Here is a 24,497-nt window from a genome sequence, read left to right as displayed (position 1 = left end):
GACTTGTAGGGGCAAACCTTGTACTCCTGGATGATGCCGTTCTGGTGGTCTGGTGGAGGGGGGTCCCAGGAGATGCTAATGGAAGTGCTGTTCTGGTTTCCCACAGTCAGGACTGTTACCTGCTGAGGGGGGGCACTGGGAGCTGAAAGATGAGGCAAAAAATTACCAGGTTAAAAATTTAACACACTTTTCTGCAGTTCAGGCAGCAGAGGAGTATCTAATCCTTAGAAACAAGAATACTGCTATGTACAGCAGTATTGTACATCTGAATGTGTTTGAACAGGAGCTCATAAATATGTACACACAAGTGCACACACACAAAAACAGACACACACATACATACTTCTCTAAAGAATGTTATTCCTCTAGGATGACACAGGTGGCTGAAGGCTGTCAAGATGTCTCATTAGAGGGGGATTTACATGGAGACTAGGCAGGTCTGACATGGCTATAGCCTATCTTTAACATTTCGCTATGATTTAATACATCTGTACATCTCTCTGCACATCCTCTGCTCCACCTTGTGGATTTGCGCAGAGAATACTGGTATTGATTTGTGGAATGACGGCCTGGATAAGCCAGGCAAGTTCTTTCAGTCAAGCTAAGACTCGGCACTGACAGAGCCAGGGTGGCATGCAGGTCAATGAGCTTATAGCGCAGACGAGAGAGAAGGAAATTTGAAAAAAATACATTTCAGGGGAAAGAAACAAGGTCTCAGTAAACATATTGACTGATTCCATCGATTGGCCAGGTGAAACTAAAGCCAGTAGGTAAGGATCATAGGGAAGCTTCAGAGTGAGGCACATCTAAATGAATCGGCTCTATCCACAGGCAGACAGAGAGTAGATAGAAACAAGACAAGTCCAAGCTTTCATAAACCTCACTCTGTTGTTATTCTGATGGCAACAATCTTCTGACCCCACAAGGGGTAACAGAGGAAAAATAAATAACAGTTGGCTCAACTGGAAATAACGTTTTAAAAATAATGTTTTCTCATTTCCGCAGTCGCTGGCAGGGGAGCGGCACCACAGCAGAATACTGACAGGTCAATTACTCCTGGGCTGCCTCTCCCTCACCTCTCCTCCATCCAAAATGGCACGTGTCACCCTGTAAATCTGTGTTCATCCCTCAGCACGATTGGCCACACCGGCCCCAAGAGAGCCAGAAGGCCCTGGCATGGTGGAAGATGAATGGGTCCAATGATGAACCCAACACCTTGGCCAGATTAGAAACAATCTACCAAGGGAGCATCTGATCAACCATCATGCTCAGGGCTCTCCAACGCTGCATTACACGCAGGTGACAAAGTGCTGGATTGGTACGTGGCAGCCATCAGAGACAATGTCGTTCAAAGTTAATGTTATGAATGATTTAGCAGCTTATTATCATGCATATTTGTGCTAAACAATACACATTTTTCATTAGAGGCCTCAGAGGCTGTGCTAATAGAGCCATTAGCGGAGTGATGTATGGCAGGCAAGAATGTGACCCTGTGTCTCTCACACACACACACACACACACACACACACACACACAAACAGTGCTGTGCTGCATGATGAAGGAATACGAACAAATCATATCCATACAAAAAAGAAGCCAGTAGCTAATGTAAAGCAGTGGGTGGTGTGGGAGGAAACCTGCGGACCTTCATCAGAGATACTCATTAACATGCATGAAGATTAGTCCACTACAAATAAACATTTACCAATGTTATCAATTTCCCTTTCCCCTAAATAAGTAAATACGATAAATAAATAAGTTAAATTGTACAAAAGACGGGCCTCCTTAGTGACTTCTTAGACAATCATTCAATGGGAATCAGATGGCAACCAGAGTTCATTTGTCAGCCATGACATGACTGTCCAGATGGAGAGTAAGGGAATGTGTGAAAAAGGAGGAGGGAGACAACAAAGATGGACACAGCATTGGAGCGCCGAGCATACTGCACCCTGCATCCATCTGGACCTGCTCTCGGGATTCTCTAATTGTGTTAGCTAATGGACAACCTAAGTTTTAATCACCCTCTAAACAAGACTTCTCTATCCATCTAGCTGCCCTTCTCAGTAGTCCCAGGGTCTCTGAGGAGCCTAGAGCTGTGTGTTTGACAGTATATCAGCTATGACCAGGCACAGCAGTGGGGTTGTGACAGAAATAGAAAGTGTTCAAGCTCTCTGAGGGACTGGGATGCAGATAGAGCAGAAGAAGGGAACGTTATCAGCATTGGTAATAGCTGGGACATGCAGGTTCTGAAGGCCTTAGGGAGAGGTGGTGTGCTAGCATGTAGGTGTCTACTGTGAGTGTGTGTGTGTGTGTGTGTGTGTGTGTTGGGGACAGCTGTAATGTGATGGCAGTTCCACTACAGCAGTGTGTGCACTGGCTGGCCACAGGAGATATGGTCCCTCTGAGAAAGGGAAAATAAATGGGCCTGTCACACAGACAGGATGTGAACTGTCTCCTATACACGCAGGCCTAAATATGTTGTGGCAAGATGGGCTTTGTCTCCAGTATAAAGAGTCTGTATTTGTCTTTTTGTGCTGTTGTATGCATGTACTGTGTGTCTTTACTTCAGATCACATCATAATTTAATTTCCGTTATTAGACTTGAAGGTTGAAGCAAGGCTGGTGCAGTGCTGTTGGATGCATTTCTGTTTTGGCATTGGTCAAAATAGAAAATTCACCCAAACACAGACCTGTGTGTGTGTTTGTGTGTGATATTGTGCCACACTGCTCTATAGTCTTGTCAGAGCCTGTTTGAATCAAGCTTTGGGCGACAGATCATATTCGCAGGAGGAAGTGCGTGGTGTGTCCAATCACAGCTCAGGCCTGTGGCTGCTGGGTGATGGATTAGAAGAAGGTTGGCACTAACACCACCAATCATAGACAAAAAAAGCACAGCAGGAAGGTCAGACAGACGGGCACAAACATGCAAGCGTGCACACACACACACGCGCATTTATACATATACCCTAAATTCTTAGTATCAAAGTGAAGAGCAGAGGCGCCTGTAGTATCGTTGTAAAAATCAGCATGAAAGCAACCAATGGGTCATGTGTCACCCTCCCTCCTGCATTTATGCAGATGCACCATCATTTGACTCGTTATGTTGTATTGCTCCTGTGTTCTTTTAGTCATACCTTCCTCAGTAGTCCGTGCCGTTCTGGATTCACTGTCCATGCCTTGAAACTCGTTGAAATAAGGACGGACCTTGATCTCATACACAATGCCCTTTTTGAGTGCAGAGAGGACGACACTACGTTCAGAAGGAACTTTCACATCTTGGGTCTGCCAGGGTCCTGGTGAAGGCAGGCCTGATGTCTGCCTGTACAGAACTCTGTAACCCTGGATGAACTGGGACTGACGATCCACCTGAGAAAGTGAATGAAGATTATATTACTGTTGTATTTCAAAAAGAACTGTGCAAAAAGAATTATGCAGGGTAGATTGGTAGATACTACCTTGGGCCAGCTACTAGATCATATAAAAGGATGTTTTCCGCAATGTATTTCTTCCTCATAGGATTACATTCATGACACTTTAGAGGCTGTTACTCGTTTAATGGGCCTTTCATCACCAGCTATGGCACACTTAGCTCAATTAACACTCTGACGTTACCTCATACACCCAGCTCCCAGCCCAAAGTGTTCCCTCCTCTATTAAAAAGACTTCCTGTAATGCCACCTTAAAGGACATTATGCAAGTCTCATATGAGTTATAAATACTAACTTGTGACACTGGAAAGCAGGTAACACCACATCAAAAATGTGCTGCGAATATGAGAATGCCATGCAGCAACAAATAGAGCACTCTGGGGACATAAGGAGAGTACACAGCAGAGATGATAACAGCAGATCTGCCCCATAGAAAAGATGGAGAGACTGGAAGTGTGATAGCCCCCCGCAACCCACAAAGGACCCTTCTCTTAAACTTGGGCCTATTTAGCGACAGAAAAAGCCGAATGTATGCAGAGGAGGAGCTGCTGCATAACTCATTGTAATGGCTTGTTAACAGTAGAAGAAGTGAGCAGGGCTTTCAAGTGGGATATTAAGCAGCTGTTTTTTCGCCAGTGTAGCCCGAGTAAATCAGCAAAATGGATGCGTGACTTTTATTAATGGAATGATTTGGGAATATAAAAGCTCTCTAAGAGTAGTTCCTCTGTTTACTGAAAGGGTCCCTGATTGATTAGTAGCCATGTTTTTTTGTTGATTGTACATTACAATCATAAAGCAATGCTTTACCATTAAATTAGTTACCAAGTCTTGGGGTGAGACAGGGGTCAATAAACATGTCATCAGGAAAAGTGCTAATGTGGGTCATTTGAAAATTGAAACAGGCACCCCACACCATTAAGTGATGAGTGTATACTGTAAATACCTTCACCAGAATGATTTATAGCACCACAATCAAAATAAACCAGCATACATATACTATATAAACACCTCCACTTTGAATAAAATAATTAGCCTTTTTGTCCTCATTATCGTGTAATTAAATAAAAACCAAGGCTGTAAATGTTTTTGCATTTTCACATTCATTAAAACCATCTAATTTCAGGACATAATATGCTGATTCTTGTGGTAAGGCAAACACCATGATATGTGCATACTGTTTGTATGGTGGAAGAACAGGTGTGCATTTGTTTTGTTGGCAAGTATGAATCTAAAAGATTCACTAAAAGATTAATGCGTCATCTCATGGCGGTAGGAAAACTTATATTTGCAAAACGCAGATCAACCACAGACATTAATTTCAATCTCCTTTTATCTGTGCAAGTCTGTGTTTTAAGAGGGAAGCAGCTGAAGACATATGGAAGATTGATGAACAACCAGATGTCTCTGACATCTCTTTTGATGTTCAGTGGGGTTAAAAGAAACAATTTCTCAGCTATTTGATGTTCAGTTACTTTTAAGTCACCAATTACAATCTTTCAAAGCTGCAGTTTTAAGGAACAACCTGACTAAAATTTCCTAACATAAAACAAGCTGTTGCCTCAAGGAGTAGCTTTTTGGCTTCAAAGAGGGATCTTTAATATCAGCTGTTTTGACTTTATGACTCAGTTTTATAAAATCAAAGATGTAGAATGAATGCAGAGACCTGAGATGACCACATACAAATCAAATGATTTTACATTTCCAAAGTTGAAGTGCTGAAAGTGAAGGGTTTGTTAAACATAGCTGTATCCTGTAATCAAAAAGACAAACTGCATTTACCGTCCATGTGACCTGAATGGTTGTGGGACTCAGGACAACTGGGTTGTGCAACCGAACTATGACCTCACCAAGCTCCTTCTGTACATGCCTGTGGTCAACACCCTGAGCTGGAGGACTTATATCTATGAGATCAGGAGAAAAAAATATGAGGGAGAGTGAGAGACAGAGAGAGATCCAAAATAAAATGCTGCCCACTTTCCTCCACTTCACAGAGTTAACTCAGTTCCTAACAATAAACCTTCCTTCATCACCATCAGAGGTAAATGGGAAAAGAGTGACTGAATAGACGAAGTGGTTTCAACAAAGAAGCATACACTTGGTGATCACGACTTCATTTTACAAGGAGCAACTTCATCTGCATTAAAATGACCTCATTCCATTTTGTATTAAGGTACTTGTCGAGTTTGCTGGCAAAGTTCTTTAGATGTGTGACTGCACTTACTGGGGCCTGACTGAACAAGCACATCAACGAATGACGGCTGAATGCCCAACCCCAGACATATTGGATGGAAGATGAATGGACACTATGACACTATTTTATAGCTCATTTCCCATTTTGCACATGCATGTGTTTTAAGTTACAAGCAATAAAAAACTCCAGTGTATGAGATGCGAGAGTGGGGCTGCAGTGAGCCACATTTTGAGTTATTTACTGAAATGATGCAAAAAAAAAAAAAAAAAACTTGCAAGATGAAATTATTATTATTTTTTTTTAAATGCCATTCAGTCAACCCAAAAATATTCATGAATCACAGACCACATTAATATGGCAAGACAGGCCAAACAGAGTTCAAAGGAAATGGAAGAATCAATTTGTCATCAGTGCATGCCATTGTCAATAAACATGTCTATATATCATCTCAAGACCTTCACCTCAGCATGAGAGAGATATGCTGCAGTTAAAGTTCACTTTTTTCAACATACTCTTGGCTTGAATTTGTCAGAGCTTGGCCAAATGTTTTTTCTTTTTTTTTTTTTTTTACAGGGGACTTATCATATCAATGTAATCTGGAGACTGTGGTCTGTCCAGTACCATAATCAAATCTTCTTTGGGTTTAGAGGCAGTAATTTTCTCCTGTTATGATCATTAACATAGCAGGGATAGCACTAACTCACTTAGGCCATCCAAAAGTAGACATGCTTATTTTACATAATTGCTTAAGTGTAGCCTTAATGAGCTGGGCTGAGATGGAGAATTTGACCTCTGGAAAGTTCTGCAGTGTTTCAGTACAGCTATTCACTGCAGATCGCTGAAGAGGAGCACATTGACCTTAACCTATCAGCACAAACAAAAATTATACTCAGCAAAAAAGAAACAACATACCAACAGTGAAAGTGATAATGCCAGCCTCTGAAATAACTATACATGTATTCAATAAATAGTATCAATGTAATGAATTGCTTTCACATTAACGTACCTTGTGTTCTGACAGGATCAGACATGGGGCTTGGATCACTCAGGCCCTGGCTGTTGACTGCTCGGACCATGAACAGGTAGATGGTGTTTGGGCGGAGACCTTTGACAGTAAACTGGGTGGTTTTGATATGATCTGCTACTGTTTGCCAGCTGTTGCTCACCGACTGACTGTAATGCAAGAGAAAAGGGTGATTTCATATTACACATATCATTTTTCACTGTCTTTTCACATGGTACAATATATTTGTACCTACATTGCATTGCATACCAAGGCAGGTAAGTAGTGAGTGAGGGTGTGATGTTCCTCGTAAAAACAAACCTGAATGCTTCAATGACAAAAGAGGAGACGGGTGACGCTCCAGCCATCCCTGGCTGCCACGACAAGGACACACTGTTTTTGGTGACATCAGTGACTTGAGGTTTAGATGGTGGGCCTGGGAGCTCATTCTCATCATGGTTTTTAATGATCATCACTCCCCCTGATTCTGAATGGATGGATAGAGGAAGAGAGGAAAAAAAAGATCAATTTTCTCTGATGAAAAGTTGAAAAGCATTTTTTTCCTGCACAGTAAAGCTATAGAGTCATTCCACCATCTTTTACCTTTGACTTCCAAGAAAGCACTCCATGATGTTTCACCGCTGGAGCTAGTAGCCACACATGTGTAGATCCCAGAGTCTGAAAGCTGATGTACAGTAGAATACACACATATATATATGAATAAAGCAAACACATGAACAGCGCTGACATACAGAGCTTAATGACTCCACTAATAACACTTTTAGTGAAAGGGCCATTTCATTTCACACTTCCTGAGAGTGCCTGAGCATTGACTGAATACATGTGATCTTCCTATCACTGAAACACTGAAAAGTGATGGGGTGACTTCATGAGCTAGCCTTGAGCTGGCCAAATTGTGTGTCATTTGTGAGTGCCTCAAAGTGCTGACGCTAATTTCCTAATGAATTCCATTTTCTACTCACCACCCTTCCATCACTTTTCCACTCCCCCTCCTTATTTCCCCACTGTCCTGCCGACCACAACAAAGCCAGGCTAATTAATTTAGGGTGGGCTGCTGGAGCCCCCTGGACCGATGACAGCTGGCTTGTCTCTCCATCCCTCTTAGGAACTTTGGTTGTTTGTTGGTTTTTGTCCCTGTGCCTTCCTTCCATTTATTAAATAACATGTCAGTGGTCGGCAGCTTTGTCAAGCGTAATAGATATTCCACCGAGGCCTCTGAGCGGGGAAAGGAAGAAGTGAGCCTTTTAAATTTAATCAGCTCTAAATGTGTATGTGTGTACACATGTGTGTATATATCTGTAAGTGCATACATGTTTCTATCATACAGCTGGAGTCCATCCAACCCTGCACAGCTGAGCCCACTTGGAGCTGCAGTGCCACTAAGTGATACTATCAAACAATTAAAAAAAAAATCAATACTGCCTATTCATCTCTTTAAGGCATTATGGTGCCTCGCTCATTCAAGTTATGCTTGAGCCATATCCTACTGAAATCTACAAAAGCTTGTATCCTGCAGTGCAGCAAGCATGACAATACAAAAGCATATATTTGTTTATATATATTTGTAAAATTGTTTAAATTAAGATACATAACCAAGGTAAGTAACAACTTTGAGAAAGTAATGGTGGCAAAGTGTGAAGCAGTAAGGGAGCTGACAAGAGACAGTTAAACTCTAGTTATGGACAAAGCTATTGGAAAGATATTGGCACAGTAGCACAAACTGATTAGCTGTTCTTAATACCAATAAGACCAATGAAATCCCTTACTTTGATATTTTTGATCTGCAGGCTGCCCAGCTCCTGCAGGGACATGCGGGGGTCCTTTCCCAGCAGACTGATCCCATCCTTCAGCCAGCTGATGGAGGGGATGGGGTCTCCTGACGCCTGGCACTTCAATAGTGCCACACTGTCCACCCCAAGAGTCTGATTGGATGGGCCTTGGCGAATGATGGGTGGTGGCCTGTCTGTGAGCACTGCGACACAAAGACAAAAATGTAAATGAACATTTTAACTGTATAATTCTGAGGTTCACATGGATGATGGTGTACACATAAGGTGCCTGACTGTAAAATAAACTGAGTGACAGCATTGATCATACAATGCACAGGGGGTGGATGTGGGTATCTATCATAAAATAGACTATTTTCTCTGCAGGTCATGTAATTGCACCACAGAACAATGTCCATATCCTGTATTTCCAGGAAGCAAGCAAAAGACAGCTGACTAGTATTTTCTAGTTTCATTGATGTGGCAAAGGGATGCTAAGCAGTTTCCAGTTACTGCCTGGGTAGTCGTATTTTTATACACTACTCTAGACTCTGTGGTACAGTTTAGCGGTGAGACTCTTGCCTATTGACTCAGTGTGGTTCAGATAAATACTTCATTATGTGCAGCGTGGAGCACAATAAAAGGTGAATTTAAAACACTAAACATTGTATAACTAAACTGTATGAGGCGTAAACAGTAAAGAATAGTATCTAAATCTTAACATTAAATAATCAGTCAAACTTTTCATATTTTGTTCAGGTTTCACTTCAAATGGATGCTAACGGTGTGATGACTTCCATTTACATAAGCAAGTTCATATGTTATTGTGCGAAGAAAGGCCTATGGGTTCCTTCTATGAAATAGTGGGTATGTCAGAGGTGATCTCAGAGAGACTTAGTACTCTAGTATGCAGGCAGTTTATATATTTAGAGTTGAATAATGTGGAGTCCCCCTGGCATCACAGAACCCACATTAATTAGAAGGTATGGATTAATGATGTCAGACCTGCAGGGGCTAATTACCAAGTCTACCTCAGTAACCTTTCAACACATTATCACACCCTCGCTTCCACCCCTATTTTCTCTCTAGCAGCTATATCTGACAAAAGGAAGTGATTCCAAGTAATACACTTATCGGGTGTGGTGGCCACCCCATGCTTTGGGTCATCAAAGACAGAGAGAGAAAAACTGTGTAGAAACCAGATATATTATGTAGCACAAGCCAGATGTCGACATCAATTTCAATAATGATGTTTCACTTACTGTTTTAGACCTCTGGAATGTTCATAATAGGGCAAATGAAATCATATGAATCAAACGTGATAATGTAAATCAAAACCTTAGCCAAAACAGGATTCAAAGCACCTGCTACTAGCCAGGACTCACTATGCTGTAGTTTATCTTATCAAGTAAACACACCGGGGAAGTTTTCAGTCTGCCACTGCTCTCATTTTTAAGATTTACACCAACATTACAAGTGAGAATAAAGCTTTTGTTTCACGAATTAATAGCCTGAACCATGTTGTACATCCAAATTTGTTAATAGATACTTTAAGTGAAGTGACTCCGAGGTTTTCCTCATTAAGAGAAGACAGTAAGCTATGACTAGTTTTGACACCGTGCACAAGCAGAAGGCATTGCTGGGTCCTGAGTGACAGAAGGAGGAGGCAAGGCTCAAGTAAGACCTTGGGTCTCTGGATCAGGAATTTCTCATTACAGATCTCCTTGAACTCCACAGACTGTTGTCGGGGCTCGGGGCAGTAAATCACATGAAGACCGCGGCAGGTGTGGCCATGACCTCACCCTGGCCCTCCTGTTCTCTCTTCGTTTCCCTCCTTTTCTTTTACAACTGCTTAACACCCGTCTACCTGGCATGTTTTTGGTTGCACATTTCAGGAAAAAAAAAAAACGATTTAAACCCAATAACATACAGTAAAAGAAAAATAATTAAAATGTTAACTGATAAGAGCATTTGGCTGTAAAATGTGATGATACATTATTCCAGGCAATTGAAGGACAAACCAATTTAAAATGTGAAATAGAACTAATCCTGCTTTATACAAAATCTTGGAAAAAAAAAAAGTGTTCCTGTAGTGCTTTTAATCTTCCTGCTAGCAGGTACTTCAAAAGACATATGGATGGCCGTCTATCTTACCATCACAACAGCTGAGCAGATTAGATGCTCCCACACCTCGCAGGACCACATCATTCATTCCACAGAAAACCACTGTCACTCACTCACTCAATCTTGTCCCCCCTCTTTCTCCGTGTCTCTTTCTCTCGCTCTTGCGTGCACATACTTGCACCTCGCCCACTCTCCCAAATGCTGATCATTAAACTTGAAGGAACTCAAGGGCAATGCTTTATTTCCTCTCCAAAAGGAAAAGTAGAAAATTTTAATTAAATTGTGTCAGGAAAAAATGAAACAAAGGGCGTACTGCAAAAACACTAACTGAAGGTCATGGGCAGACAGACATTTCTCAAACCTAAGCTGAATTCATTCCTGCACATGGAATGACAAAAAATAATAAGTTCTGCTTGTGTACCTATACTTTCAAGGGTATTAAAGGCCAAATTCCCATATAAACACAGCAATACAAGAAAGATGTTAAAACATGAAATAAGATTTCAGTGTAAATAATTAGTTGTCTAAAGAAACCTGTAGAAACTATATCCTTGTTCATTTGCATTTGCAGTGGTTCTAAGGCATGTGCTAATGTGCTAATGTGTGTAGTGTGCTGGCATGGAAGAAGTTACGCGCCAGTTTTCCCTCACCATCTGTGACCTCCAGTTGAGCCTTGGCGAGAATACTGCCTGCAACGGTCAGGGCCTGGCAGATATAGTAACCAGCATCTACCCGCTGCACAGATGAGATGGTGAGGTCTCCGCTGGGTGACACCGAGAAGCGACTGTTGGGCTGCTGGGGTTGGTTGGGAAAGAGCAAATTCTGCAGGAAGAGGAACAAACAGGCAATTAGTGAGAACATGGAACCAGTACAACCTGGTAAAATGACAAAAAAACATCACACACCCACCACCGCCAAACTCACACACATACTGAGCACACTCATGTACACACAGATCAGACTATTACAGCTACAGTATGAACAATTTCATCTACCGCTTGGTTAACCAACCTCACAAGCTGCCCAACATGTACACAGTTTGATGGCTTGGTTTCATACCATTTCTTGGGCCAAGCCAGAGGCTCCACTGTGTTATGAAGGCAACTTTTGCTCTTGTTGGCATCATGACTACTTTCCTCTCTGCTTCAGTTCCACAGCAGTTTTGAGCTGCTCTTTCGCCCACAGAGACCACCCCATTGGTTTGAACTTAAACTGAGTATAATACAATATATCTTTAAAATAGAAGAGGGTTAATCCATCCTGCATATTTACACAGGATCAAAGGACCAATCACACTGACAAAACATCAAATCTACATTTTTTTCATTAGCTATTCAGCCACTCTATCTTAGCTCTTTTTCTTTTTTCTTATGATCCCCAAAGGTAACCAACAAATACATTAGTCGGATTTAATTACACCTAATCACTTTAATGCAACAAATTGTGTTGTTTTTTTAAAATTAGGTTCTACACATCTCCAGCACATGAGAGATATATATTTTCATTATCCTCAAGTGTGAGAAAAAGGCCATTTCTGTCATTTAATTAGTGTACTGAATTAGCTTTAATTTGTTCTAACAACAAATACTATCATACCTTTTATACTTCAGTGTGGGTGAGGCAGAGAAAGCATCGATGAACACAGGGACAGAAACAAGTGCAGAGACGGCAAAGACATGCAACTGCTTGTACAAATGTGTTTGTGGTGCATTCATTTCAAAAGGCTCATCTTTAATGACAATGTGAGACACACGCTAGATATAAATCTGCTCTATGTGAACAAGTTCACAACATTACTCAGTGTTACTGAGTCACACACTTTAGGTTAGGTAAGGGGAGTATTACACCAAATGTTTGTGTGAACATGTAAGCATGTGTCTCACTTCTGTTCACTCTTTTAAAAGAACTTTGCTGTAATTGTTGGCCTGTAGGCTACAGTATCAGTACAGTATGTGTGTATGTGTGTGTGTGTTGTGTGTTTGAACCTTAGCCAGGGCTGAATCATATCTCTAGTTCATCTACAAGCCCCAACAGGCTCTTAATTGGCACTGTTGTTGAGCGTTGTGAGGACACCCAGGTATTTGAATGGTTTATCTGCTTGAGTGAGGGATAGGATCGTTCTTATCAGTGCAGGGTCAGGGGAAACCGATAAGCACTGGCACACTGTCGCTTGGCGGCTCCTGAGAACAAAGGTGCATCTGTGACTGTAGTAAAGATACTGATGACAGATAATGTAGTTTGAAGTGCTGTGTGTACGTGTGCGTGTATGTGCAGTGCAAGGGAATAATAAACACTCAGTAATTGTGCAAACCGCCAAGGGAATCCAAACAAAGTGCTGAGCATTAAAACCCAGATGTACTGTAGATAACGAAAGCTGTCAACTAAGAGAACAATATGTTTTAACACATCAAAAACAGTGCAAAAAATAAAATATAAAATATCGATAAATAAAGATACAAATGTTTCCCATACACTGAGTTGTGTGAGATTGTTCGCTCATACCTGACTTCCTTCCTTCTGCCAGAAGACAGCAGGCTGAGGGTTTCCTTTGGTTTCACACGGGAAGGCAGCAGTGCGGCCTTGAGCCACGATTTGGTCCCTTGGGCGGATGACAAACTGAGGTGCAGCTGAAGTCAAAGGGCAAAAACACCAGTGTTAGCAGACCAGTGATACCTAGTGTGGCCAAACAGCAGGGCTGGAGGTTATCAGGGCTTGGGGATTTCAAGCAAAAACAAGCAATATACCACATGTTCAAATCAAAATGGGAGTGCCGTACAGAGCTTCCATGCAGCGTTATATCCATTGCCCTCTAATAGCCCTGAACAGAGGGAGAACACCAACGACTATTATGACTATCATTGCCATGGTAACCAGGTTGGCCATTCATCCAGGTGAGGCTGAGCCTGAATGAATGACAGTCACATTGGCATTCACACTGGGAAGCGCCTTGGTCACAATGGGATTTAGATTTCGAGACAACACAAAGGCACACCCATGCCCTGGAAACATCCAAAACTATGAACAGACATAGACACATAGGGGTTAATCATGTCTGGCTTTCCATATGTAACATTTAGTCTGCATGAAAATGCATCACATATATAAGTCAAGATCTGAAGTGGCTCAGTACTTCTGATCAAAGCTGTATCAAAACAGAGTGAGAGATAGAAAAGACTATTTCTGCGTTTACCACACTTCAAGCTAACACCTCTCCGTCAGAGAGAAAGGAGGCTTGAAAAGCTACCAAACTTTGAAATCGCAGTGTGAAGCTTTCTCAGTCAATATTCACGACTCCGTCATGAGCCAGACCAGTTGTCGCACACTCGCAGTCTGGGCAGAGTGAGATATTTCTGACTGACAACTTGACAGATACAGTTCAATAATAAAGAGAGAGGAGTTAAGAGATTGGATACAAGTTCTCTTGGTGTGCATTGCGCTCTTCTTCACTCCCTGACTGTTCCCTGATGATAGGTTAGGGGGGCAGGATTTCACACCACCCTCCCCTCACATTTCCTCATGTCCCTGTAACATTTATCTTGATTTTTTCACAGGACAATGACCAAGCAAGTGCTGATGAGTCTGAGCACATCGCTACGATAATAGTGGAATATAGTGTGTTCCCCAGGTCATTTGTAATTTACTGCATTTTATTCTATGATGTCACTGGTGGTCTTAGTCCCATGTAGGACATTGATAAGACATCAATGACATGGTCTTTAGAGGAGTAAACATGGTTCCTGCAGAGATAATGAAATTCAATCAATTTAAGACTTTTAATTGGAAAAGTGGATAGTACAGGCCATTTTCTTTAAACAAACACAATTACGAGTTAAGAAATTCCCACAGATTTTATTAAAATTCTAAGACAAAATAAAATCTGAATTGTTGCAATGCAGCATCTTGCTCTCTTTCTGTTTCTTTTGATTTCTTTTTAAGTCCTTTCACTGATAAGCCAGCTGGTTCTAGTAAGGCCAAACTCTTCCCATTTGGCTGGTTTCTACATGTAATCCCTTTTTGGGGGTGTGTATTTGTCAAAGATACACACAGTTGGGAATGGTACAGATGGCTACAGATTTACTGCCTTCCCGTTTGGCCTTCTGCAGCTTGGATATCTTGTGGCTCTCACAATGCTGGGCCTGATACAGAGCTCCTAAATCATGCTCTGGCAAGGACTCAATTCCCTCCCTTCACTTCCTCTGCTCTGTTCTATCCCACATACTGAATTACCAACTATTCACTAAAAATATGGTTCAACACCTTAAAGCCCCCATCACTGCACTGCCCGGCCTTGTCCTTTCTTACACTCTCAGTGTTTCCTTTTTTCCCTCATAGACTCTTGTTGTACACAAACTCTGTTTAATTTATACAGAAGAGTTCACCCAACCATGGTTACGTACTGTCAAACAGAATTAATGTATGTGAATGTTTTTGAGGTTTATAATTGGTTTTTGATTGTTTGCAGCTGGGTGTCAAAAACAAAAAAATGCTGTTCAGCTAGATTTCACCAAACTTAATAAAAGAAAAGAATCATTTGCAGTCACCAACTTTATGGAGGATTACTGTAACAAAGATTCCTAATTCTAATTCAATTATTTAACCAATTGATAACAGGTCAAAATATCAATATCTGCTTTAATTTGAGTAAAGTGTCTATCTGCCAAACTTGTAATTTAGGCTTGCTTAGCTTTTTCTGGCGGCATGAGATTAATAATGAGCTTATTCTATACCTGTTGCAGTACTATCAACCTCCCTCTCTATCTCTTAAATCACATTGGATGGACCTAAAAAAAAGGACAAGGAGGCCCACAGAGAAGCATAGATCAAAAACTCAAGACAAATCAAGAGAAAGTCAGTGTGTGACAGTTTCACAGCTTGGCTCAGGGATATCTCATACTGGCCCTGTTTTGATTCAGAGACCCTTAATGACATGTGAGGGGCTCATTCCTGTCCCCTCCAAAGGAAACACATGATCAGGTGCCCATATTTAATTCATGACAAGTCACATCTGCCTGGTTTGGAGAGGGCTCAGCATAAAACAGCAGTCAGGGTGAAAAGAACAAATGGACAGAGAGACAGACATCAATTCAATACACCCCAGCACACAAACTAAGAAGCATTTCCTCCTCCTTTAAAATCCCACATTCAATCATATTTTATTCAGAAGTCGACAGCAATTACTGTCTCTTCCCACAGGCAGGGTGAATGTGTAATTTCCTCCATCTTCTTGAAAGCTGACAGTTTGACAATCGCAGAGCAGCCACTGCTGTTTTGGCAACCAAAGTCCTGCCACTGAGGCAGTGTCTGGATTTCTCTGCCAGTCAAGCCTGTCTTCACACACACTTCTACCATTATTTTCCTCTCCCTTCTTTGTCCTGATGCTTGTTTCTTATTTCCGCATTCCTCCTGTTTCTATTCAAAAAACCTTTACCTTTCTCTCCAGGTGCCCATTTCCCCTCACTTCCTCTAACAATTTAACATCCTAAGTGTATCATATTTGGTTTTGTATTGACCTTTTCCCAATCTATAGGGAAATAAAATGAGACTCCCAGCTCTGTGTTATGGGGCTCAGAAGGAAAGACGCTTGTCCAAAACAAACAGATCTCGGCTTTGTGTTCCAAAAATCCACAGATGGCCTCAAGACTTGCAAGTTAAACACGTCCTGGACCATATGAGATGACAATGTCTGAGACTATCAGACTGCCAGCCCACTCAGTCATTGTAAAGGACAGGGACTAGAATCTATTCAAAGGTTTTCCACTTATTTTGTCTAATGTAGCCCCACAGCCCTGTTAGATGAGCTCAAGTACTTTCACTCATTCACACCACTCGTCAGGATCTGAATAGGTTCGTTTGAATTGATTTCAAACTGGATGCTATTTCAACCATTTATCAATTACTGTTGTTGCCAACTGTTATTACTGTTATTTGTCCATTACTTTTCACTAACGGTTCAGATTTCAATCCAAGTTTTCCCATCACAACATAGTTCAAGTATCACAACAAATTTCATATACATTTTCCTTGATTAAGCTACAATATACTTTTTCCATGTACCCACTGGAAACTGCAGAAATATCCCCTGGTTGGGGATCAGTGTTCTTAGTAGTGCTTTTTTTTTTTTTTTTTTACATAAAAAAATGTGCTTGGACAATTTGCTCAAGATATGTCAATAGACCAACTTTTACATGAGGTTATATATTGATGATTATCAGGTTTGTTAACATGTATTTGAGGTCAATTCTACTTACTAAATTGATCAATTTAGAAAATTCTGTGATAAAATGCTTACTTGGAGCATTGTCTCAGTTCTGATTTCTGTCAAGTTGCTGCAAACAAAATAACTGCAGCTGACATAAGATCAGTGTTTAGGCTATGTATCATATCTAATTAACAGACAGACTTGGTGTAACACACCATTAGTGTTTTTCCAGGTTCATAATCCAGGTGGAGCTGTAAAATCTACGCAGGCTACATAGCTATTTGCATACTACAATTCTCATGGTCCTCAATGTAATGTAACACCTGTGTTAGTCAAATACGGTAATGTTAAAGCAATGGTAATTGATTGTCAAGCAGTCAAATGCAGGTGTATGGAGAGGGCATGCAGGATGGAATCAAATCAGAAGGATGGGTACTTACCAACAGGGCGAGCTGGAGACACAACAATGGAGGAGTGGATACAAAAAGAAAAAAAATTGAGACAAAGACGCACGAACATATAAAACAAGAGGAGAGGAACAGAACAAACATAATAAAATAAGACAAAAAGAAATCAAAGTCAGAATGAATGACATGTTGTGTTGGGGCCAACACATTTCTGGCACAGGGTAAGCATGACAGAGAGGATCCAGCAGCTGTTGCCCTCCAGACAGTTTTATTGATAAACTCAGACACCTGAATGATAAAGGCAGTCTGGTATGAGCGCCCCCTGGTGATCAAAAATATTCAGTTGCATTCAAACACCTGCAGGGGCAGCCAATTCTACTTGTCAGGGACAAACACACTACTGGACATTCGCTGTCTGCATTAATGAAATCTACAATTCTACGTGCTGATGGACAGAGCACAAAAAAGGAGACCGAGAAAAAGAGAGAGAGCATTTCAAAGGCTAAGTGAAGACAGCATGTGGGTTACAGCCAGAGACAGGAGCTATTGAAATCCCACACTCTATCCAGAGGGGTCGGTGCAGTGATTCCTTGTGTCCGCTATTCAAGTAAAACACTAAGAAGCTACTTTAACAAATTCACCTTCGTTTTCACCTTCCTTACCCTTTAAAAGGGGTAAAAAGAGAAGTCAACCCAGACCTTGTTTTACCTCCCTCTGGCCCCCCGTGTTGCTGTAAAGCGCTCCACAGAGACTGTAAACACTTGGTTTTAATGGGAAGAAGAGTGGTGAAAAGAGGGAAAATTATGGTTAGAATGTTTTTATTAACCTTGCAAACCCCAGGTGTGGGACTGGCGGTGTGCACCAGTAATCTGTGAAATGGCTTTGCTGACTGGGTGGTTACAGCATGGAGAGTAGCGTGGCTAGCAGACCACCACAACAGGGGGGAGGGTGGCAGAGTGTCAACGCTGCACTTGGAAATGTAAATAATTAAACAGATTCATAGACTGTCTGCATCTTTGGCAGCATTCTGGACTTCCTTTGTGCAAAGGGGACCCTATGGGGTCACTTATTAATCTAAACCTCATATTGGTGTACAAGTACAATAACCTCAGTGGTCCGTGACTTCTCTAAATGCTGCTACGTGCTAGCTGATATGAAAAAATAACAAAGAACAAAGGTGTTTTGTACCTCTGACTGTGAGAGTGGCGGAGGCCTCCAGCTTGCCCACGCGGTTTTCTGCCACACAGGTGAACGTGCCTTCATCGTTAATGGAAGCTTTCTTCACTCTCAGCACATAGTCATCCTTGTCATACTTGATCTCATACCTGTCCAGAAAAAACACAACATCATGAAATGGAAGTTGCCTGTTCAGCAATAAATGCAAATACTATATTTAGAGATAAAACATCAACCCTGTAACAAATAAAATGTGATTCAGTGATTCACCCATGCCTGTTGAGCTGTCTGGCTCTAGCAAAAAACAAAAAACTGTATTTACTTTTGGAGAGCTTCACAAGAGCACAACTGTTCATTCTGACAAATGGAGATTGCTGGGAGGAGGATCAGTTATTCAACAATGACACAAAGTACACAGGGAGGAGTGCGTTCAGTTGGAACCCTCAAAACGTGTTTAATATTCATGAGACGTTTCTCTATGTATGTCTGCGAGTGTATTTAGATATGTTCAAACCATATTCAGAGCTTTGTGTGCCTTTTACACGTACATGGATAGACTGTTGTTATAAAACTATACAGGGCTACACTTCATTGTAAAGCAACTGACTGAATAAATACAGCGACATCATCAAGTCAAAGTGGGCCCTAATTTCAACTTCCACTGCAGTAGTCAAATGTTTGTGTTTATGCGTGTTTGAAGATGGCTGCTTAGACATGTATGAATTTTATGGCAGTTGACAGGGGGATGATGCTGGTTTGTTGTTCTAGTATATAATTGAAGGGGGTGCTGGCCTGACAGTGTGTAAGTAGTGTGCTGGCAGGGGTGGTGGGGCTGTGTGATGGTGGTCTGTCAGCCTGACAACCTTCTGCTGTCCACAGTCTGTCACTCACAGACACTGAGATCAGAGTTGGGAGCAACAGAAAAGGAGTCACTCTATTAGAGATTGACAGTACGTTTTCCCCTTTAAAACCCCTGTGTAGAATTTTTATATTACTGAATATTTTAAATTATCACTTTGTATAAAAAGGAGACAATTCAGATAAAATTAGTGCAGTCTAAGTGTTGCTTTCAGCTTTTCAAGCTTGCAGTCTGCAAGAGTGTCTTTGCTGAGACTACCACTTGGAGTCCCCAAAGTCAGAATTTTCCAAATCCACATAGGAGCTGTAAAGGGCAAGCTTGATTTTATATTATCCTTTTATTATAGCTTATTCCTATGTGCCATAAAACTCCAAACTTGTAGTCCAACTACTATTAAAAACACATTAAAAAAAAAACAAGAGCAGTGATGCCTGCCCAACATGGAGCTAACCCTTTGGAGAGTGAAAATGCAGTCAAAGTTGTTTTTCGAATGAACTACATAGACACTGTTCATTGTAATGAAGAAATATGCCACCCAGAGCCACAGTATGACTCTTTTATGTGTTTTTAATAGCCTTTGGATGACAACAGAGCTCCATGGCACAAAGGAATAGGCTATGCTTTGTCTGCAGAGATGATACGTTTTATAGGGATATATTTATTTTTGTTTTCGGTGTCTTCGGGGGATGCTATGGTGAGGTTTGTGCACAATATGAGGTTGTTCACCTGGATAACACATTGGACAATGAGATATGGCAACAAACTATGGTTTAGAGCAACACTTTCATATGAAGCTTTAGAGTTACAGTATGCGTTGGTCCTCAGAGTGGGAAAGACCCCTCTGTTCAGCCATCAGGTGTACTGATGGCTGCTTGCCACTGGCAGCTGCAAAACTAATCTGTCCTGTCTATCCATGTCTTATTTTTTTCGCCTGCTGTTATGACATTTCCTCAGCAAGCATTCAAAGGCAGCTTTATTGAAGCACATTCCTCAACTTTGACTGCCAGTTCCTCCTCTCCACACAGGTACTTAAGGAGCCATAATGATTATTTGACTGAGTCATGACTGAATGCTTTGTTCTACAGAGAGGGGATGTACAGTTCAGGTAATGGCGGGGGACGTGAATAAAGCATTTATTGTTAAAACCGAATGAGTGTCATCCAAAGGAATGAGACAGCACCTTTTGGGACAAGCCTGTTGTCAGATGAAAAACAAACAAGCTAATATCTTCCATACCTTGCCCTCTGGCTAAGTTAGGTGGCTCAACATGAACTTCTGACTTGCAAGAGGAGGTGGAGATGAACAAAAGAGAGACAGGGATAGGGTAGGGCTTCAAAAAACACCATGATTCCCCAGCACGCCATGATGAAAGCAAGTGAGTGAACATTTTTCCCAGTACTCTCAATCAACCTACCTGAACCAGCTCTGTATCAACAAAGAGGAAATGTAATTCTAAAGCAGCCTTTCCATTATAATCAGCTAGTAGACGCTAGGTACAGCAATGCAATGAATCAAATGCTGACAGTATGCTTGCATTCTCACAATGTTTAGGGGGTATAAGGTTTGCTGTGTTAGTTTAGCATGTTAACATTTACTAATTCACACAAAGTACAGCTGAAAATGATACGAATGTCATTCATTTTGCAGGTATTTGGTCATTAAGCAAATTGGAAAATTTGGAATTTTCTAGAAAGAAAGTCTAGGGTTGACCAAAGTCATAGGATTCATCCTCTGTACCATGAAGGTGAAACTGAATGTCATGCTAATCCATCCTATAGCTGTTCAGACTCAAAACCACATATGACATCTTCATGGTGGTGCTAAAGGAAAAGTCAGAGGATCAGCAGTACCAATCAAATTCATCCTCTGGGAACCATTCACACATGTTAAGAATTTCATGGCAATCCATTTAATAGTTGTAGAGATATCCATCCATTGTCTATACTGCTTATCTTTAAGAGTTGTGGGGGTGCTGGAGCCAACCTCGGCTCACATTGGGCGAGAGGTGGGGTACACACTGGACAGGTTCCAGTGAATCATAGGGACTCCAGATATTTCTGGAGCCAAAGTGGTGGACTGACCGACCAGACAGATGACAGAGTGATGCTGCCATCCGAAGAGCAACGCCACTGTGGATAAAAGGGATGCTAGGATGTGAGATTGCAGAGCCATGACGGTAGCTTTTTGTCCAACTATGTAGAACAAAGCATGACACTGTTAGCTAGCCAGGTGCCAATGCTAAATAGCAAGCAGCAGCAAACTTACTTAAGAGTTAGCAGCTGAATAGATCAACACAAAAAATTACAACAACCAACAGTGGAGGTTTTGAACTTCTCTCTCTATAACAGCATATATTGAGACAACACAGTAGGCTTTCACCTCGATTTTGTTCTTTCACTTTATGTTCAGAACAGGAATGAGGGCTTAAAATTGTGTTATCACTCACAGAAGCGCTGTTCAACTGCTCATACAGGTTCCCACAGCCTGACATTTGCACGACTGGGCCCTTGCTGTGCGAATAACCCACGTATGCACATACTGGACAACATGCTGATTGTTCTTGGTTCTGTCTCCTCTCAGCCTCTCAAACAGAACTTCTGGCTGGTCCATGACTTATTAGTGAGAAACATGAGCCCAATCAATCTGTAATCAACTTCCTATATGGAATCAGCCTAGATGACAAGATGAGTGGAAATACTCAGGGATAAGAGGTAGTTGTGGCCACACACACATGTAAGTACACACAGAAAGGGAACAGTAGCTCTTTATTGAGAGTGGATTGGAGTAGAGCTCTGTTCTCTATTAGAGCAGGAATGTAATTGCACATGTAGAAGGGCTGTGGAAAGGATAGGAGAGCCAAGCTCACCCCGCTCGACTCTCCCTCCTTTTCAACTAGGAAGGGCACACTGTATGTACACGCTCACACAGAGAACAAAGTATACAATCATCCAACACATATCCACACATGTGCAGAGTCATTCACTGGTGCAGGCAGATGAGGAGTGATAGGAATGTAAGCAAATGCCAAGACAAAGCAGCACTTTTCTGGGTTGCCAACTTGATGTGTTTGCTGCCCGGAGATGGCTGTGCAAAGATGAAAACTTTATTGGACACACTTAAAAAGCATTACATCTTAAAAATCCTCCACATCATCCCAGAGGATTTGCCTTGAAGCTGTCTGTCAGGAACACACTCACCCGTGTTCCACCTTCAGACTTGTGCCAATTAAGTCACATTAAGAGAATCTTATCTCTCGGTTGTATGGTCAACTGAATGTGTGTGTACAGTTATCCACAAAATGACTCAACCTGAGAGGATCTTATCTGCCTCGCTTCTCTGTGTACATATGAATAGGGCCGGCAGTAGGCAGAAGGCTTGTGTGCCAACACTGAGCACATGATTCAGACTCAAGATACAGCAGAGGGCTAATTCCAGCCTGCTCTCTGGCCTGACTGCTCTGACACAAAGTCCCCTCTCTGCTCCATTTCATTCTGACAGTCTGATCCAGTTTCACACCATCTGACTGCTACCTTACCTCATCCAGATCAAAAGAGCTGGAGTCTACCTGTCCGGGCCTTGTCACCCATGAGAGGGAATCAATTAACCACTATCGCTTCTCATCTTCCTTGTAGCCAGAACTCAGCTCCCTCTTGGCATCGCTACTGCCTTAGCAGGGTCAGGGCCTTCCCATCAGTGCGACTGACATTCATCACCTTATCCTACATTAATCAAAGATCAGTTTGGCCAGATTTCAACCCTGATAGGCTGGGGGTTTGTGGGAAGCAAATGACTCTACTGTATATTTGTCTTTAAAAGAGTTACTTTTCCTCAGTGCCACAGCATCAGTGGCAGTAGTGCAAGCTTTACTTAGTCAAAGCGGTTTGGAGCAGAAACTATGGTTGCACTGGAAAATGTTGCAGATAGAGAAAAAGAAATGGCAAAGTACAGTTCATTGACCAATGCCTGGAAGCCACTCTTACTCTTTCTGCCTTTGTGAGCGTGTGTGCGTGTGTGTGTGAAGAACAAAGAACGCACAAACTCCAAAAGCACTGAGAAAGTCAGTTGTATATGCTGAGGTATTCATTTGTGCTTTCTTAGCTCTGCAAAAGTATTTTTTCTGTCATCCAGGAAGATAAATAAAAAAAAGAACTGATAAATAATGAATGATGAGCCGCACGTCTTTCTAATTAATGCAAAAAAGATATTTTCAATATTCTCTATTATAGAGACTGCATTATTATTTCATTCACCTGACTTTGCTGTTCACATTTTCAGTGTCAATTAAGCTTAAAGAAAAAATATAATGCTGATCATCCTACTGCTTTTCCACTTGCCAACCCCCTTACACATGTGCTCTCATAAATACCAGATGTATCCACTTATATATCAGGGGAAGTAATGGAGACAGGAACCATAGCCTGCCGTATTTTCATTCTGCTGAGTTGCGGAGGTGAGAAATCACTGAAACTGGATGGTCAGCATAACGCAGGCGCTCCTGTCACACTAGCTTTAACAGCTCTCTCAAATAGAATGACCCACACACCTCTATCGTACACAAACCCACATACGCACACACACACATGAAGGGGTTGAGTCAGAAAGAAAGGTTTTTCTGCTGAATGTTGCAGCGGCTGTGCTGCCGAGGTCAATGGGGACAGGGGGTCTGAATACAGATAGACTACAAGACCAAAGGGGCTCTGATAAGGCACAGGAGGGGGCACAAGGGTCCAGAGCAAATGAGGAGGGAGAGGAAAGCCAAAGGAGGGAAATACGTGGGCCACACACTGAGCTGGTAGGCAATGGGAGATAACACACACTGTCCAAGTATTTTCACTAGGATTTGTAGACTATGGCAGAAACTCTTCCATTTGGAGACACAAAGCTGTCTGATTTGGGAGCAGCTATTGTCTGCTTATCCCAAGATTCTGCAGAGATGATTGACAAACAGATATTAATCTGATACTGATATTAATCCAAATGAAGACACTCTTGCAAATTATAAATTGGCCTGTTTACTCATAACCAAATGTTGAGGATGTAAATTCAGCCACAATATAGAAGGGAATATACAGAGGGGATAGACTGTGTGCTGTATACAACCTAAATAAGCCAAAACTCCTGGGTTTTTCCCCTGAGAAGACACACTATTCTATCATCTGAATCTAATCTTAAGTATATTGGCAAAAAGAATGAGCCCCTTTCAAACCAGATTTATTCCTCTAGGGGAGGTTGGGTGATTTTAATATTACATGTGCTGGTCAGTGATTTTAATCCTGCCTGGAGTGCATATATGCAATTGTTCTCCTCCTACCCTGGTAATAAT

General features: G+C 41.6%; 1 protein-coding gene across 4 annotated transcripts in view; it reads right to left on the bottom strand.

Moving 5' to 3' along the window:
* robo2 (roundabout, axon guidance receptor, homolog 2 (Drosophila)) overlaps positions 1-24,497 on the bottom strand; it is a 158,657-nt gene that overhangs the window by 31,322 nt on the left and 102,838 nt on the right. For 3 of the 4 annotated variants that reach the window (XM_070828639.1, XM_070828640.1, XM_070828643.1), the window contains exons 6-16: positions 18,328-18,464; positions 17,173-17,184; positions 13,036-13,160; positions 11,184-11,355; positions 8,410-8,615; positions 7,226-7,307; positions 6,944-7,109; positions 6,626-6,792; positions 5,208-5,329; positions 3,135-3,366; positions 18-142 (exon numbers count right to left, since the gene is read on the bottom strand). In XM_070828639.1, the coding sequence (XP_070684740.1) occupies positions 18-142; positions 3,135-3,366; positions 5,208-5,329; positions 6,626-6,792; positions 6,944-7,109; positions 7,226-7,307; positions 8,410-8,615; positions 11,184-11,355; positions 13,036-13,160; positions 17,173-17,184; positions 18,328-18,464 (1,546 nt within the window). The remainder of the gene's footprint in view (positions 1-17; positions 143-3,134; positions 3,367-5,207; positions 5,330-6,625; positions 6,793-6,943; positions 7,110-7,225; positions 7,308-8,409; positions 8,616-11,183; positions 11,356-13,035; positions 13,161-17,172; positions 17,185-18,327; positions 18,465-24,497) is intronic. The other variant, XM_070828641.1, reaches the window with a different exon arrangement.

Source organism: Pempheris klunzingeri, chromosome 4 (genome assembly GCF_042242105.1).
Source record: "Pempheris klunzingeri isolate RE-2024b chromosome 4, fPemKlu1.hap1, whole genome shotgun sequence".
In the NCBI taxonomy this organism is placed as follows: Eukaryota; Metazoa; Chordata; class Actinopteri; order Acropomatiformes; family Pempheridae; genus Pempheris; species Pempheris klunzingeri.
Note: the sequence above shows the minus strand (reverse complement) of the source record. Positions and strands in the feature narration are given on the sequence as shown.